The sequence below is a fragment of the Vombatus ursinus genome, unplaced genomic scaffold, assembly GCF_900497805.2.
Source record: "Vombatus ursinus unplaced genomic scaffold, bare-nosed wombat genome assembly UNPS02009918.1, whole genome shotgun sequence".
NCBI lineage: Eukaryota > Metazoa > Chordata > Mammalia > Diprotodontia > Vombatidae > Vombatus > Vombatus ursinus.
The window spans coordinates 47,372-60,907 of record NW_020949696.1 but is presented as its reverse complement, the minus strand read 5'-3'; the positions used below and the strand labels follow the sequence as shown (position 1 = coordinate 60,907).

Here is a 13,536-nt window from a genome sequence, read left to right as displayed (position 1 = left end):
GGGAAGGTTCGCGATCGGGAAAAGGCTTTTTATTTTTTCATTTTGAAACAATGGTGAGGTGGTCGTAGCGAGGTGGCCCTGCAGCAGTTAACCCCCCCCATGTGCATGGCCTTGTGGGGGGGGAGGTGAAGGCCGGACGGGGAGCAGGAAATGGGGGGGGGGCGGGAGCCGAGCTGAGTGTGTAAACATCGGCCCTGTCGGGGCAGAGCTGGGCAGGCAGGCCCAGGAAGTGCCTGGAGGAGGAGGAGGAGGAGATGATGATGATGGTGGTGGTGGTGGTGCTGGGAGCTGGGAGGGACCCGGCAGCAGCTGACTGACTTCAGCCTGGAGGGAGTCTGGGCCTGGGGGCTGCGACCATCCCCCCCTCCCAGCAGCCTGAAAGCAAAATGGAAGGTGGGAGGGAGTGTCATATCCCGCCCCCCACCCCCATCCCCATCCTTTCCTTAGGCCCTGGGAGAAAGGTTCCGCTAAAATTTCTGAACAGTTTTATCACTGAATCCTGATTCTAGCCTCCCCCTCCCACCCCCCCAAATGGCCAAAAGGATTCAGGCTGGGGTTGGAACAGGTTGGAGGGGGAGGTGTCTGCCTTAACCTTCCCTGTACATCTCCAAGGGCTCCTCACACCTGCCCCAGCAGCTAAAGTTCACAACCTCAGATTCCTGTGACCGGATCAAAGATGAGTTTCAGCTCCTACAAGCACAGTACCACAGGTGAGCCAGCTTTGGGAGCCCCAGAATGCCCGGGTACCCTGTTCTCCTCCCCCTACCCCATTAGGGGCCATACTTGAGCAAAATCCTGAGCTAGGATCTAAAGACAAGGCTAACAACCTAGTGTGTGTGTGACCTTGGCCAAGTGCCATCTCTGAGCTTGGGTTTCCCCAATTCCAGGGGTACGGATTGGGTGACCACCAGAAACCTTTCTATGTTCTGGGATTTGAATTGATTGACAGGGAACCCAGATTTTTGCCTTAACTCTGACAGTATCTCCCTTTGTGACCTTGGTGAATCGCTTCTTCCTCCCTGGATATCAGTTGTCTCTTTTAATAGATTTAGAACCAGCAAAGACCTTAAAAGCCATCCCCCCATCCTCGGTTTTTACAAATATGATGCCTTGGGTTAAATGACTTGCCTACAGTCATATGGAGTAACAAAGTAGGAATCTGAGCCTAGGTCCTCCATCTCTCTCTTCCCAGCGCCTCCCTTGTAAGGTCCCTTCCATTGTGCAGAGCATTATATAAATATGAAAGGTTGCTATTCTTAGAGCTAGCTGCCTGGGGATGGCTCTCCTGTGTGACCCAAACCTTCCTTGCCTTCCAGGGCTGGTGGGAGCGAATTCCCCCTGAGCCAGCCTGTTATTTCCCTACCTTTCTGCCACCCATATCAGACTACCTTTCCAGTTCTAGCCCCATGACTTTCCTGCTTGGTTCCTTGGCTCCTGTTCTTCTCAGGCCAGTTCCTCAGTGCAAGTTGGGACCTCCCATCCCTTTCTGCTCCCAGGCCTGGCCTTGTCTTCTGCCTCATCTTTTTTCCCAGAAGTTTGCCCATGAGCCTAGGGACGTTAGGGCTGAGTTTGCAGGGAAGGGAGGGTGGAGACTCTAGGCTTTGGGATGTCCCAGGCTGGAAATGGGACGAGTCCCTGATATGAAAGAATGGGGCTGGGATAGGGTGTGAATTCAGCTTCCTTTTTCCAAGGAGGCCTTAGAGGTCAAGGTTTGTGGCCTTGGACAAGCTTCTTCCCTCTCTGGGCCTTATTTTCCCCATCTTTTAGACAGAGAAGGGATAATAATCTTTATACTCCCTCCTTTTTAGGTTGAGGAAAGCATTTTAGAGACCTTAAAGCATTAGAGAAATGAAATTATTGTGATTAACCATACCTCCCCTTCCCCCCACCCCCAGCTTATGCCAAATTGGGTCGGGCTAGAGCTTAAGATGTCTCCCTGCTGGCTTCTAGAATCACCTGGCTTATTGAATTTAAATAGATTAACCCATAGAAGGCTCCCTACTCCCCCTTTGGTTACCAGGAAATTGATGAGGGGTTATTATTTTCCAGAAGGGTAATAGAATCTCTTTCTTTCCTTCCTTCTGTTAAAAAAAAAAAATTGGGGGCTAGGACGTGGCTTTCCCAGCAGCAATATCCCACTGCCTGCTCTCCCTCCCTTCCTCTTTCCCTCCCTTCCTCCCCTCTGTCTTCCCCCCTCCCCCCAAGACCTGGATTATGGCCCTCTAGAGCCTGGGAGGGGCCCCCAGAGACGACTGGGCTTGTTTATTGCACCGGATAACATGGAAATGAGGCTTTTTTGATTTCTAAATAAAGAAATGGGAGGGGCTGGGCTGGGGAGTGAGGGTCCCCTGGGGCAGGGGGAGGTGCCCCTGTAGGATGAGTTGCTGCTTCCCTCCCACCTACTTGAGCATCAGGTGCTTTTGCGCTCAGGAACCCATTTCTGATGCCAGGAAAACCTTCGGAGGCTTGGCCTGCCGTTGTTCCCCTGCTGAAGATCCAGTAGATCCTTGGCACAGGCCCCACTGGCCTGTGGGGGGAAGTCTCTCCTTCCCCCCTCCTGCCCCCCAATTCTGAATTCTCTCTGAGTTTCCCCAGATGCCATGAAGTGCTTTGTAAACCAGCAAGACACTTAATAAACTGGAGGCCAGCTTTGCAAACCTTTGTAGATTGGGGAGTGCTTTGTAAATGGCGCCCACCGCCAGGCCTCCTCCTGTTTTTCTCTTTCCAAAGCTTGAAACTGGAGTGTGACAAGCTGGCCAGTGAGAAGTCGGAGATGCAGCGTCACTACGTCATGGTATGTCCCAGGCCCCCTGCAGAGCTAGTGCCATCCCACTGCCCCCCCTCAGGTGAGGTCAGGAGCAGGGCGACATTCAAGGCCCACACTCATGGCTGCGGCAGTGGTGGGAACATATGTTTCTGATATTCAGTCAGAGCTTCCAGGGGAGGATTTCAGAGGCCTTGGCCCAGGCACAACAAAGGCAACTTTTGGGGATTCAGGCCACAGCGCCTGTCTGGGGAGCCTCCCACCTCTGCCATCAGAAAGGCACGGGGGCTTAGAATCAGCTTTGGTGAGGGGGTAGCTAGGAAGTTTTCAGGAGTCACTGATGAAGGAGTTGAAGTAAGCAGCCGCAGCCAAACCCCAGGCCTTTACTCCCTGGCCTTGGTCCCAGGCAAGCCTGCTGGCTTGGCGCAGCAGGGTAGGGCCCTGAGCCCAAGTGCCAAACCACGGCGTGGCAGGCTGGGCCCGGCTTTGGAGCAGGCCTGCCAGCTCACCCCGGGCCCTGCTGCCTGGGAGGCTGGGCTGTCTGCCCGCCTAGCGCGGACATGGGGTGGGGTAAGCTCACCGGCACTTGGATATGAATAATTCAGGCCTGGCTTTCTGTGCACACTCTCCCTCTACCCCCCTGCCCAGTCACTTAACCCCTTGGTACCAGACAGCTGGTAAGGAATGCCCCACATAAGGAGGAAGAGCCCTAGCCTGGAGGCAGGAGACTGGGATTCATGACCCAGGTACACCCGTCTTTCTCACTGTGTCACTGTGTCCTCTCTCTGATTCTCACCTTCTCTACCTGTAGAATGAGTCCCAGTTCTGTTGTGAGCTAGCTGTGTGTGACCTCTGGTCTTGCTGGGCCTCCTTCTGAGAGACAAGGATTGGACCAGCTTGGTCCTCAGGTCCCTTGGGGTTCTCTTGGTCTGTGATTGTTGGACAGAACTCATGGGACTGAGTAAGGGCCAGCCCTGAACTGTTGCCTGCTTCTTTTCCCTTCTCTGTTGCAGTATTACGAGATGTCCTATGGTCTCAACATTGAAATGCACAAACAGGTAAGATCTGGTTTGTAGCCACCCCCATCAGTCCCTCCCTCCTTTCTCTGCCCTCCCACCTGCCTCCCTCCAGGTAGGAACCACTCACTCACTCACTTTGGCAGCCACCCCAGCCCTGCTCTCGTTACCACCTCCACCCTGTTCCTGGGGCCCCCTGGGGTTTGTTCTCTGGCCACCCTTGGAGAAGTTTCCCTCGATAGGAAGGGGGAGGGAGATGAGGGGCATCTCTCCAGGGACAGTGGCCAAGTGGCCTCAGAACCTGACTCTGCTACAAAGCACCCCTTGTCTGAACACACCTGGCGATGGGGGTGGGGGCTCTCCCTGCTTCTGACGTGGGCCAGCAAGAAGGGGCACTCAGCCCTAGGGGTATTTGTCCGTTAGGCCAATCTGGAACTGAACTCTGAGGGGCCTGGCTCATTTTGCTGGGCATAGGGGAATTAGATTCCTCCCCCCTTTTTCTCTGCTGACTGCTGCTACTTGGAGTCTGCGGCTTCCCTGGGACCACACTGGTCCCCAGCCCTGGGCTTTAGAACTGTGAGGCCCTTCCCCTCCTCAGGCATGTATCTCCAGTGACAAAATGAGGTGGTTAGACTAGACCAGAAGGCTGCTGCTAAGGTCCCTCCTAGTTCTGATAGTCAGTGGTATGTGGTCCATTCCTGCTCCCCCTCCCCATTGCTCATTGTTTTCTGAGGTTTCTTCTCTGCCCCAAATCTGGCATTCTGCTTTCTACATCCTGCCCTCCTTAAACCTGGCATTTTGGGCAGTCTATTTTCTTGCATTTCTCCCCTCTCCTGGCTCTGATATTCCCTGTTCTAAATTCCCATTTGTTGTAAATATGACTCTTCTCCCGCCTTGTTTACAGATGAGGAAAAAGCAAATTAGACTTCCGAGGATTCCAGACTTGAAGTCAGGAGCCTTGTGTTTGAGTCTCAGCTCCCAAACAGACTTCACTAACCATTTCTTTTGGGCCCAGCCCTCATCTGTTTGGACAAATGATCTCAAAGTACCCACATAGTTTTGGTGGGCAGAATCTTTTCTATGGCTTAGTGCCTCCTGAGTCACTGGGCTCCCTGGTCAGCCTTCTTACCCATTTCAGGGAGCACATTCCCTTGGATTTGATTTATTGTGTTGCTTCAGGGATCTCTGAGGCCCTCAGTGGAGGTCTTTGCTCTCCAGCTTCTCAGAGGGCCTTTGAGAGTTGCTATATGTGACCACCATGGTGAGCAAAGATAATGAGGCATCAGCCTCTAACCTAGGCCCGTCCAGCTTAGTGTAGGGTCTGGTCAAAGGAGCACAGGAAAAGCCTGGGGTTGAATCCCCCCCTCTGACCTGCTTGTTAGAGCTGCCTGAACACAGGACAGTATGCTCCACCTCTCTGAGCCTCAGTTTACTCATCTGTGCAATGGGCGTAGTGATAGCCTGTGTCATAGGATGGGTGGTTTTGAGGATCAAATGAGAGAATGGCTGTCCATGGATTGCCAGCCTCAGAAGGTGTCCGTGTCCCCCTGTCCTTACCTGCCAGATGTGACATTTGGTTGTCAAGGCTCCCCGGTATCACAGGAAGACCTTGGAGGAGGGAAGGGCCTTTGGGAAGATCTCTTCTCCTTTATTAAATGAATGTCGAGCTCCCGCCCCCCAAAAGGGTGTCGTCCCAAAGGTTTTCTTAGCTGCTTTGGTCTGAGCCCTGCCCCAACACCTGAGATTGCTTTTCCTTTACCTTTTTCGAGCTCTTGTTCAGAAGTAATTATTTGCAAGCTGTCTCCTCCCTTAGTCTGGGCAGGGAGTGTGCTTTGCCTTTTCTTGTCTCCCTAGACGTTAGCACAGTGCAGTAGCCTGCACACGCTGCTGACTTAGTAAACACTTTGAGGACCTGGCTCCTTACTGTAGTGAAGGAACTAGGACCTGGGCCATTCCTTGGGCCTGTCTGAGCCAGGCTTGATGGGGACAGTTTGGAGAGGGCCTCCCCCTCCTCTCCCACAGGGACCTGCCTCAGGCTGGGGATCCAACCCCCATGGAAGTTGCTTTCAGCTGTTTGAAGGACCTTCTTGGGGTGGAGGGATCAGACTTATTCAACCTGGCGGGACGTGGGGAGATGGGAGGAGGTTTTATGGATCGTTGAAGGTCTTCAGGCCGAGGTGGTTTGTGATCAGGTGGACAGAGGATGGATTCCGCAGAGAACCTGTACCTACCCTCCCCCTTGGCTCTGAGAGTCTATAAACCCCCATCCTCAAGACTCACTAATGGAAAGGAATCCCTCTGTGACACCGTCACAGTCATGGCTTGCTTAAAGACCTACAGAGCAGAGAAAGCCTCCTCCTACCAGGACAGCCCATTCCATATCTGAGCACCTCTTGTGAGGAAGCCTAGCCTGGCATCTCCCACGTTGCTCCCAACTCTGCCATCTGAGGCCAAGCAGAGCGGAGCTAATCCTCCGACGGGAGAACATCGAGAGTACTGGAACACAAGTAGCTCTCAGGTCCCTCATTAAGCCCTCTCTGCTCTGGGCTTCACGCCCCATGCCCCTGCCCAGTTCCTTCCACCCATGCCCAAGTGGCAGGGGCTGCAGACCCTTCTCTGGGTGCTCTCCAGGCTCTCTCTAAGCATGCCCCTTGAGAATTAGCTAAAGGAACATGCAAAATCAGGGTGCACGGTCACCAGTTTTCAAGTACCTGAAGAGTCTCGTAGGGCAAAGAGAAAAGTCATAGGGTTTCTGTGGTACCTGAAAGCAGCACTAGGAGCAGCTCCAGGTCAGCAAAGGCCCATTTGGGGAGCAGGGTGTCCCTGGATGTGTGGAAGCAGGAGCTGTCGGGAAGGCTGGGGGGTGGGGGCACACAGTGACCTCAGAAGTTTGATTTCTGAGATACTGTCATTCTGTGGTCACTGTCCCTCTGAGAAAGCATAACTTGCCTTTCAGCCTCAGGCCCTGTCCCTGCCCTCACCCCCATCTTTAAGGGAAGCCTGAATCTTGGTTGGTTTTGTTTTCACCAGATCTGAAGCACCTTTTCCTGACATCCCCCCCCCCCCCATCCCTCGACTGACCCCCCCCCCCCCCCTCGACTTCCCCCAAGGCCAGGCTCTTCCCTACCCATCATCAAAGACCTTCTGTGTTTCAGGCTGAAATCGTCAAGAGGCTCAATGGAATTTGTGCTCAAGTCTTGCCCTACCTTTCACAAGAGGTAAGGGGAGCCACAGCCCCCCAGGATTCCTGGAATTGGGCCAGCAGAGGGCAGCCAAATCACACATCCCAGCATCTCACTCCTTCCCCGGGAATCCTGTAGGAATCATTCCTTTCCTAGGTGGCCCACTTGTGGAGGTGGCGGAGACCCATCAGCCGGGGGCCCAGTCCCCTGGGACCAAGGCTGAAGCAAGATTGGAATTGGGAAAAAGTTGAGGCCAGGGTAGGGCTAGGAGAAGGGGAGACAATCTGAGAGCCAACTAGCATTTGGAAGCTATCCATCTTTCTGACTCCATCCTTCTGACTCTCGGGGAATGCCCATCTTCTCTCTTCCCTGGCATTTTTGTTTCCTGTCTGGGAATAGTCACCAGCTACGTATCCCAGCTAGATGGAGTGTCGGACCTAAGTCAGGAGGACGTGAGTTCAATTCTTGTCCCAGACAATCAAGAGCTGTGTAACCCTAGGTTGGTCACTTAACCTCTGCCTGTCTCAGTTTCCCCATCTGTAAAATGAGGATAATAACAGCTCCCACCTCTCTGGATTGTTGTGAATATCAGATAACATGTCAAAAGCTCTGCAAACCCTAAGAATATCACGTGCATGCTATTCCTAGTGATCTGGGGCAAGCTGCTTTTTGCCTCTGCCTCGTTTCCTCCTCTCTCAAATGAAGATGGTGATGTTATCACTCCCTACCTTGCAGAGATGCTGTGAGGAAAGAGCATTTATAAACATTAAAGTTGCTATAGGAAGAACTACTGTATTTTCAAAATTGCCTTTACAGGCTGTGGGACTCTGGGCCAGTCACTGCCGCCTCCCTGAGCCTCATTTCCTCATCTATAAAATGGGGGTAAATAACTGCCTTCCTTCCAGGACATGTTTTTGTAATTCTTAAGCACTGTGGGAATTGTGAAGTCATGCTAATGTGACTAGGGAAATAGAAGGCGGGTCCTCTCCAAATGGTATCTGGGCTGTCCAGCATAGGAGGAAGCTTGGGTAAAGACCCCATGAGCATTATTCTGGCCACAAGTGTCTCCTGCTCTACCTCCATAAGTGGTATTGGCCTTCAAGGCTGTTCGCAGGGGCCTTCCACAGACATCTGGGGATCTGGCCCACCCAGAACATGGATGACAAAGACTTCCTGGCAGAGACATTTGGGAGGAGGAACAGTTAATCTGGAGATCGGGGTGGCTGGAGGGACCACGTAGATCCCTGGTGGCTTGGGTCCATCAGAACTTTGTTTTCTCAGCCTCACAAGCAGTGGATAATTTGTAATCTGCTGAGGGAATCAGTCAACAAACGTTGAGGTTTTTATGCCTTCTCTGTGCCAACCACACTGGAATCACTTTGTATTCGAAAGAGATTGCTTCCTGGCATGGGGACTGAGTGCTGGGCTTGGAATCCAGAAGATGTGGGTTCAGATGTTGCCTCCCACACTTGTTAGCTTTGTTACCTTGAACCAAGCTGTATGTATCATTGAGTCTCGGTCTTTTCATCTGTGAAATGGGAGGCAAGTACTTTACTCACAGGGTTGTTAGGAAATTTTGCACACTTTAAAGGGCTGTCTATAAATGCCACTCAGCTATTGAGAAACATCAGATGCTGGGGAGATTTTTTTTTCCTTTCCACCTTGTAAAACAACTGCAGTGTGGGGCATGATAATTAGGGATTGTGTTCTAAAAAGTATCATTTTTTAAAAAGGATGTCATGGGAATCCCAAAGTGGTCCCTGATGAGTGGATCTACTCTTGGATCCTTCTGGTTCTCTTGTATTCTGTATTTCTAGTGGCATCTTGCCTGCTGTGGGGCCCAAGATATCTCTTTCTCTCTCTCTCTCTCTCTCTCTCTCTCTCTCTCTCTCTCTCTCTCTCTCTCTTTCTTTCTCTCTCCCCCCCTCTCTCCCTCCCTCCCTCCCCCTCTCTCTCTCTCTCTCACACACTCACACACACACACACATACACACTTAGGACTTAGAAGAGTCATGAGATGAAAGGGCTTTGAACTTGGGTTAGAATCTGAGCCTGCATTTTCCCATTTGTATAATGGGAGTGATGCCACCCTGCAAAGGTTATGAAGAAAGCATTTTGTAAACCTGAAGGCACTAACCATAGGAACATGAGCTCTGGGGAGAAGAGGGAAGCAGTGGGGCTGGGGAGGAAGAGTCCCCATGTTGTCCAAAGAGGTATGTTGTGATGGTGGGGAGGCTGTATGGAAACGTCCTTGCAGGGAGCTGGCTGGTGACCTCTCAGGCTCCTGTCCGTCTGGCTTTCTGACATCCTGTGATTCCAGCACTGTGCGAGACTGGGGGTTGGAGCAGATGGAAGCAAGTTAACACCTCTTTCTCTATCCCACCCCCCTTCTGTCTCCCTAGCACCAACAACAGGTCTTGGGGGCGATTGAGCGAGCCAAGCAGGTAACTGCTCCAGAGCTGAACTCCATCATCCGGGTATGTGTCTCAACAAGCATGACCTTGGGGACAGGTAGCCTCTTAGCTCCAGTTTACATAGCACTACAGCTTCCATCAACCAGCATACCTAAAGGAAGAGTTGGGGAGGGCTCCAGAAACTTTCATCCACCACACCCCATCCCCACCTTCTCTCTGGAGACTCTCAATCTTTCTGAGGTGGGCCTCTGGGAGAGGCAGGCGTAGGCAGGTTTTGAGTCCCAGTTGTGCCCTAGTGTGACCATGGGCCTATCCCTGCTTCAGTCTGTGCCTCCGTTTCCCTGCTTACAAAACCTGGAGATTAATCCCTGTGATCTCTGAGGGCCCTTCTGGGTCTGATGCACTAAGAACAAGAGTCTGTTGTCCTATGACACATGAAGCAGCTTTTGGGTACAGAAAGTGGTACCTAGGATAGAGCACTGGGTTGGAGGCTGGAAGAACTGAGTCCAACTTTTCTGGGCTTCACTTTCACATCTGCAAAATGGGGATAATAATATCCACTTTGGAGAGTTGTTTGGATTCATTGAGATAATAGGTGTAAAATCACTTTGTTAGCCTTAAAGGGCTATGAAGAAATTTTCACTTGACCTCCAGAAAACCCCAAGGCTGCCTCAGAGATTTCTGAATTAGTATGTACAAACCCCTTACCCTCTCTGGGCCTCAGTTTCCCCATCGACTAAAAGCCCAGGAAGCATTTCATTTCAGCCTCCAAAGATTCCAGCTCTGGGATCAGAGCCCTGGGTCTGAGTCCCCAGCTCTGCTGCTGCCTGTCTCCATGCACAAGGACTCTCTTGCTCTAGGCCTCAGTTTGCTCATCTGTAAAGGGAACTGTTAAGGCTAAGTCCTCTCCCTTGCAGAGCTGTCCTGAGGAAGATGCTTTATTGTTAGCAGACCAGCAGTTAAAACTGCGACCTTGTGCCCTGCCCCCAAGTCAAATCTTGGAGCCAAGCACGCTGACTTTGTTCCCTTCATTCAGTCGATATTGAGAGCTTACTCTAGGACTGCATGCTCAGTGCCTTAGAAAAGAGAAGAAAGAAGGAATAAAGATCAAAAAAGATTCCAATGTCCCGACCTGGATGGCAGTGGAAAGGGAGCATTATTTGGAGTTGTGGGGCCTTGGGCAAACAACCGGCCCTCTGTGAGCCTTTGAAAACAGGATTAGACTGAGTGCCCAGTTTCCAGTCTGTGGTCTCCTGCTTTCTTGCAGTGTAGGAGAGAGGCTAAAACACCCAGAATCACGCCACAGATAGACCCCAGTGCACAGAAGAGAGCCAGAGGGAGAAGATCTCTTCTTCTTGGGGATAGGGGTTTAGGAAGGGGGCAGCTGAGGGGCCTGGTAGGAGGGGGACAGTTTAGTGGTTGGGAATGGGAGCAGGGCAGGTCATTCCAGGCATAAGGAGCTGGCTTAGGGTGGACACATGTCCTGCTGGCTGCAGGGAGAGAGACCCATTGGGGCTGCCTGAAGAGTCCAGACTGGCTCCTGTGGAGAGGGTAGAGTGGCGTGTTTAACCAGTGAAGGAATTGCCCACCCTCCCAGTCTTTCCAGAAGGTGATGATTTGATCCGTAGACTTAGTGAGTCATAAGAACTGTCTGGCGCAGGGCAGACTACCAGGGCTAGAAGGGCCCTTAGAATAGATAATCTTGAAATGTTCGAGATGGAAGGGACCTTAAGAAACATAGATTCAGTGCCTTCATTTTACAGCTAGGGAAACAGACCCAGGGCAGGGAAGGCCCTGTCCCAAAGTCACACCGTGAAGTCTGACAGAGTGAAGATTAGTACCACCCACCAGCCTGTCTCCTGTCCCGATCCTTATTGCCTGCCCCCCAACTACCTCTTTGGACGTATCTCCAGGTGGTGTTTTGTAAGGATTTTTGTTTTTCCCTGTTTTCTTCCTGTCCTTATCTCCTTCCTTCCTTTCCTGCAGCAGCAGCTCCAGGCTCACCAGCTGTCCCAGCTCCAGGCCCTGGCCTTGCCCCTGACTCCGCTGCCCGTGGGCCTGCAGCCTCCATCGCTGCCAGCTGTCAGCGCAGGCACTGGCCTCCTCTCCCTTTCTGCCCTGGGCTCTCAGGCCCACCTCTCTAAGGAGGATAAGAACGGGCATGATGGGGATGCCCATCAGGACGACGATGGTGACAAGTCAGATTAGAGGCACAGCACCGGGAGTGGGGGAAAAAGCTTGGTATTTATGGTGGCTGCTGGCACCCTGGCACCTCAGTGCCAGCTGGCCCATCTAAGACGTTGCCCCCAGCTCCATAGCTTTGACCGCTCCCCTGCCCCCTGCCAGCCCCTTACCCCTTCCCCTAAATCCCTTGGGGTGTGAATGGGACCGGACCGGGTCGGAAGGGAATAAAAGAATGAACCCACCTTAGCTCCAAGCGCGCCTCCCCCCCTTCCCTGTGCACATATGTAACCGACCCCCCTTTCCCCGCTCCCCCCGTTCGGCCTGTTTGCTGCGCACCCAGCACAGCAGTTCCCCAGTCCCCTCCTGGTACTGCATGCAATCACGGATGCCAGCCGGCCCCGGGTTCCTCCCCTCCATCCCCCCATGTAGAGGCTCTACCTTGTTCCTCTCCTCCTTTCCTCCCTCCTGCCATTTGCCTGCCTGACTCCTCCCAGGCTCTGCTCCATCACCACCTAACCTGGGACCTGAGCCCCGTTGCTTTGGGCCAGGCACTGGGAGAGAGCTCAGCAGTAGGCGAGGGGAGGCTGGGTGGAGAGGGCTTGGGGGACCTGCTTCCTCCCCCACCCCATGCCCACAAATAAAGATGAGGGTACCACATTTGTCTGGTTTTCTTTCAGTCTGCTAGCCTGTCTTTTAAAAAGAAGAAACAAAAAAAAAATTCACCAAAAAAAAAAAAAAAAGCCCCATTTCCCTTCCCCCCAATTTCGTGTTTGTATATAGTCCTTTAGATAAACTTGTCAGCTTCTGGTGTTCATTAACCTAATACAGAGGAGGAATGGAGACACTGTATACTAAGCTTGTACTAGCTGTGCCTTTCAAATAAAGATGTGAGATGGTTGGTTTAAAGTGCCCGCCTCCTGCTGTCATCCCTGGAGTCTGCAGCCTGCTAGTTTGCCTAGGCTTCCCCTGTGAGCCCCAGGGGCTGTGTGTGGGACCTCCAAGCTAAGCTACCTGTCCTGTGCAGCCTCAGACTGAGCTTCTGCTCACATACCTCTGGATGGGCAACTCTGCTCTCACTTGAGGTAGCCTGTGCTGTGGTTAGAGGGCTCCAGTTCTCTGGCAGCTTGTGTACACATTTAAAGGTTCTCTTCCTCATCTTTCTGTTGAACTGGTTTGGCCTATTCGCCCTCCCTGCCCACTCTGCCTGGTGGGCCTGAGGCTCTGCAGACGCTTGGGGCTGTCCAATTAAGAGAGCTCTCCAAGGTCTCTTAAGAGGCCTGGCTACCAATGGCCTCCACCCTTCAACAGACCTCTGGCTCTGTTCTTTGCCTTCGGTGGCTCGGGATTCTTGCTTTGAATCTGTCCTTACCCCTCCTTGGACCTTGGAGAAGTCTTCCACTCTCTGGGCCTCAATGTTTGCCTCTATAAAATGGGGAGGCAGGATTAGACTAGGCGATATCCCCAACCCCTTCAGGTCCTGATTCTGTGGAGTTACTTTATACCTTTCATATTTTCTCACCAGTTCCTTCCAACTCTGATCTTTGAGAATCTTTACAGAGAAACCAGGATCTTGTGTAGTCACTTACAGAAAAAGATTCTGGGAAAGAAGGCCTCTCTCGAATGGTGCCATCAGCCTTTCCTCTCACCCCACCCCCCATTTCCCACCCACAACCTCCCTTGGAATGATGGCTATGCTCTGTCGTAGCCGGAATGTTGTAGGCAAGCTGATGGTCTCAATGTTAGGAGGAGGGATGGTTCCTGATGGAGCCCTTAGCCAACCTAATTAAGAGCTGTTTGGTTCTTTCCCTTCCTGTGTCTGAAATTTCCAGATACCCAGCCTCCAACTTCTCCACCCTCTGGGGTCTGATCCTCTTGCAGGCAGGTTCTCCCTCCAATCCCCACCTCTCTGCCTTCCTCTGCCCTGGCCCAACAAGCAGCTTTCCCTGTCAGCTGACATGAAGTCAATCCATCCTGGA

The 13,536-nt window shown here is 52.4% G+C and overlaps 1 protein-coding gene across 1 annotated transcript; it reads left to right on the top strand.

The window, feature by feature from the left end:
- Nucleotides 1–150: 150 nt before the first annotated feature.
- Nucleotides 151–12,466, top strand: AES (amino-terminal enhancer of split). The gene is made up of 8 exons (XM_027853118.1): nt 151–172; nt 272–393; nt 613–710; nt 2,731–2,794; nt 3,778–3,822; nt 6,936–6,998; nt 9,365–9,439; nt 11,363–12,466. The coding sequence occupies exons 1-8, from the start codon at nt 151–153 to the stop codon at nt 11,582–11,584; spliced, it is 711 nt and encodes a 236-aa protein (XP_027708919.1). The 3' UTR covers nt 11,585–12,466.
- The last annotated feature ends 1,070 nt before the right edge of the window (nt 12,467–13,536 follow it).

What these genes read in the sequence shown, in the direction of transcription:
- AES (XM_027853118.1), top strand. Translation starts at nt 151, where the DNA reads ATGGGGGGGGGGCGGGAGCCGA. An exon ending in ACATTGAAATGCACAAACAG is followed by an intron (nt 3,823 to 6,935) that starts GTAAGATCTGGT and finishes TCTGTGTTTCAG; the next exon opens with GCTGAAATCGTCAAGAGGCT. An exon ending in AGCTGAACTCCATCATCCGG is followed by an intron (nt 9,440 to 11,362) that starts GTATGTGTCTCA and finishes CCTTTCCTGCAG; the next exon opens with CAGCAGCTCCAGGCTCACCA.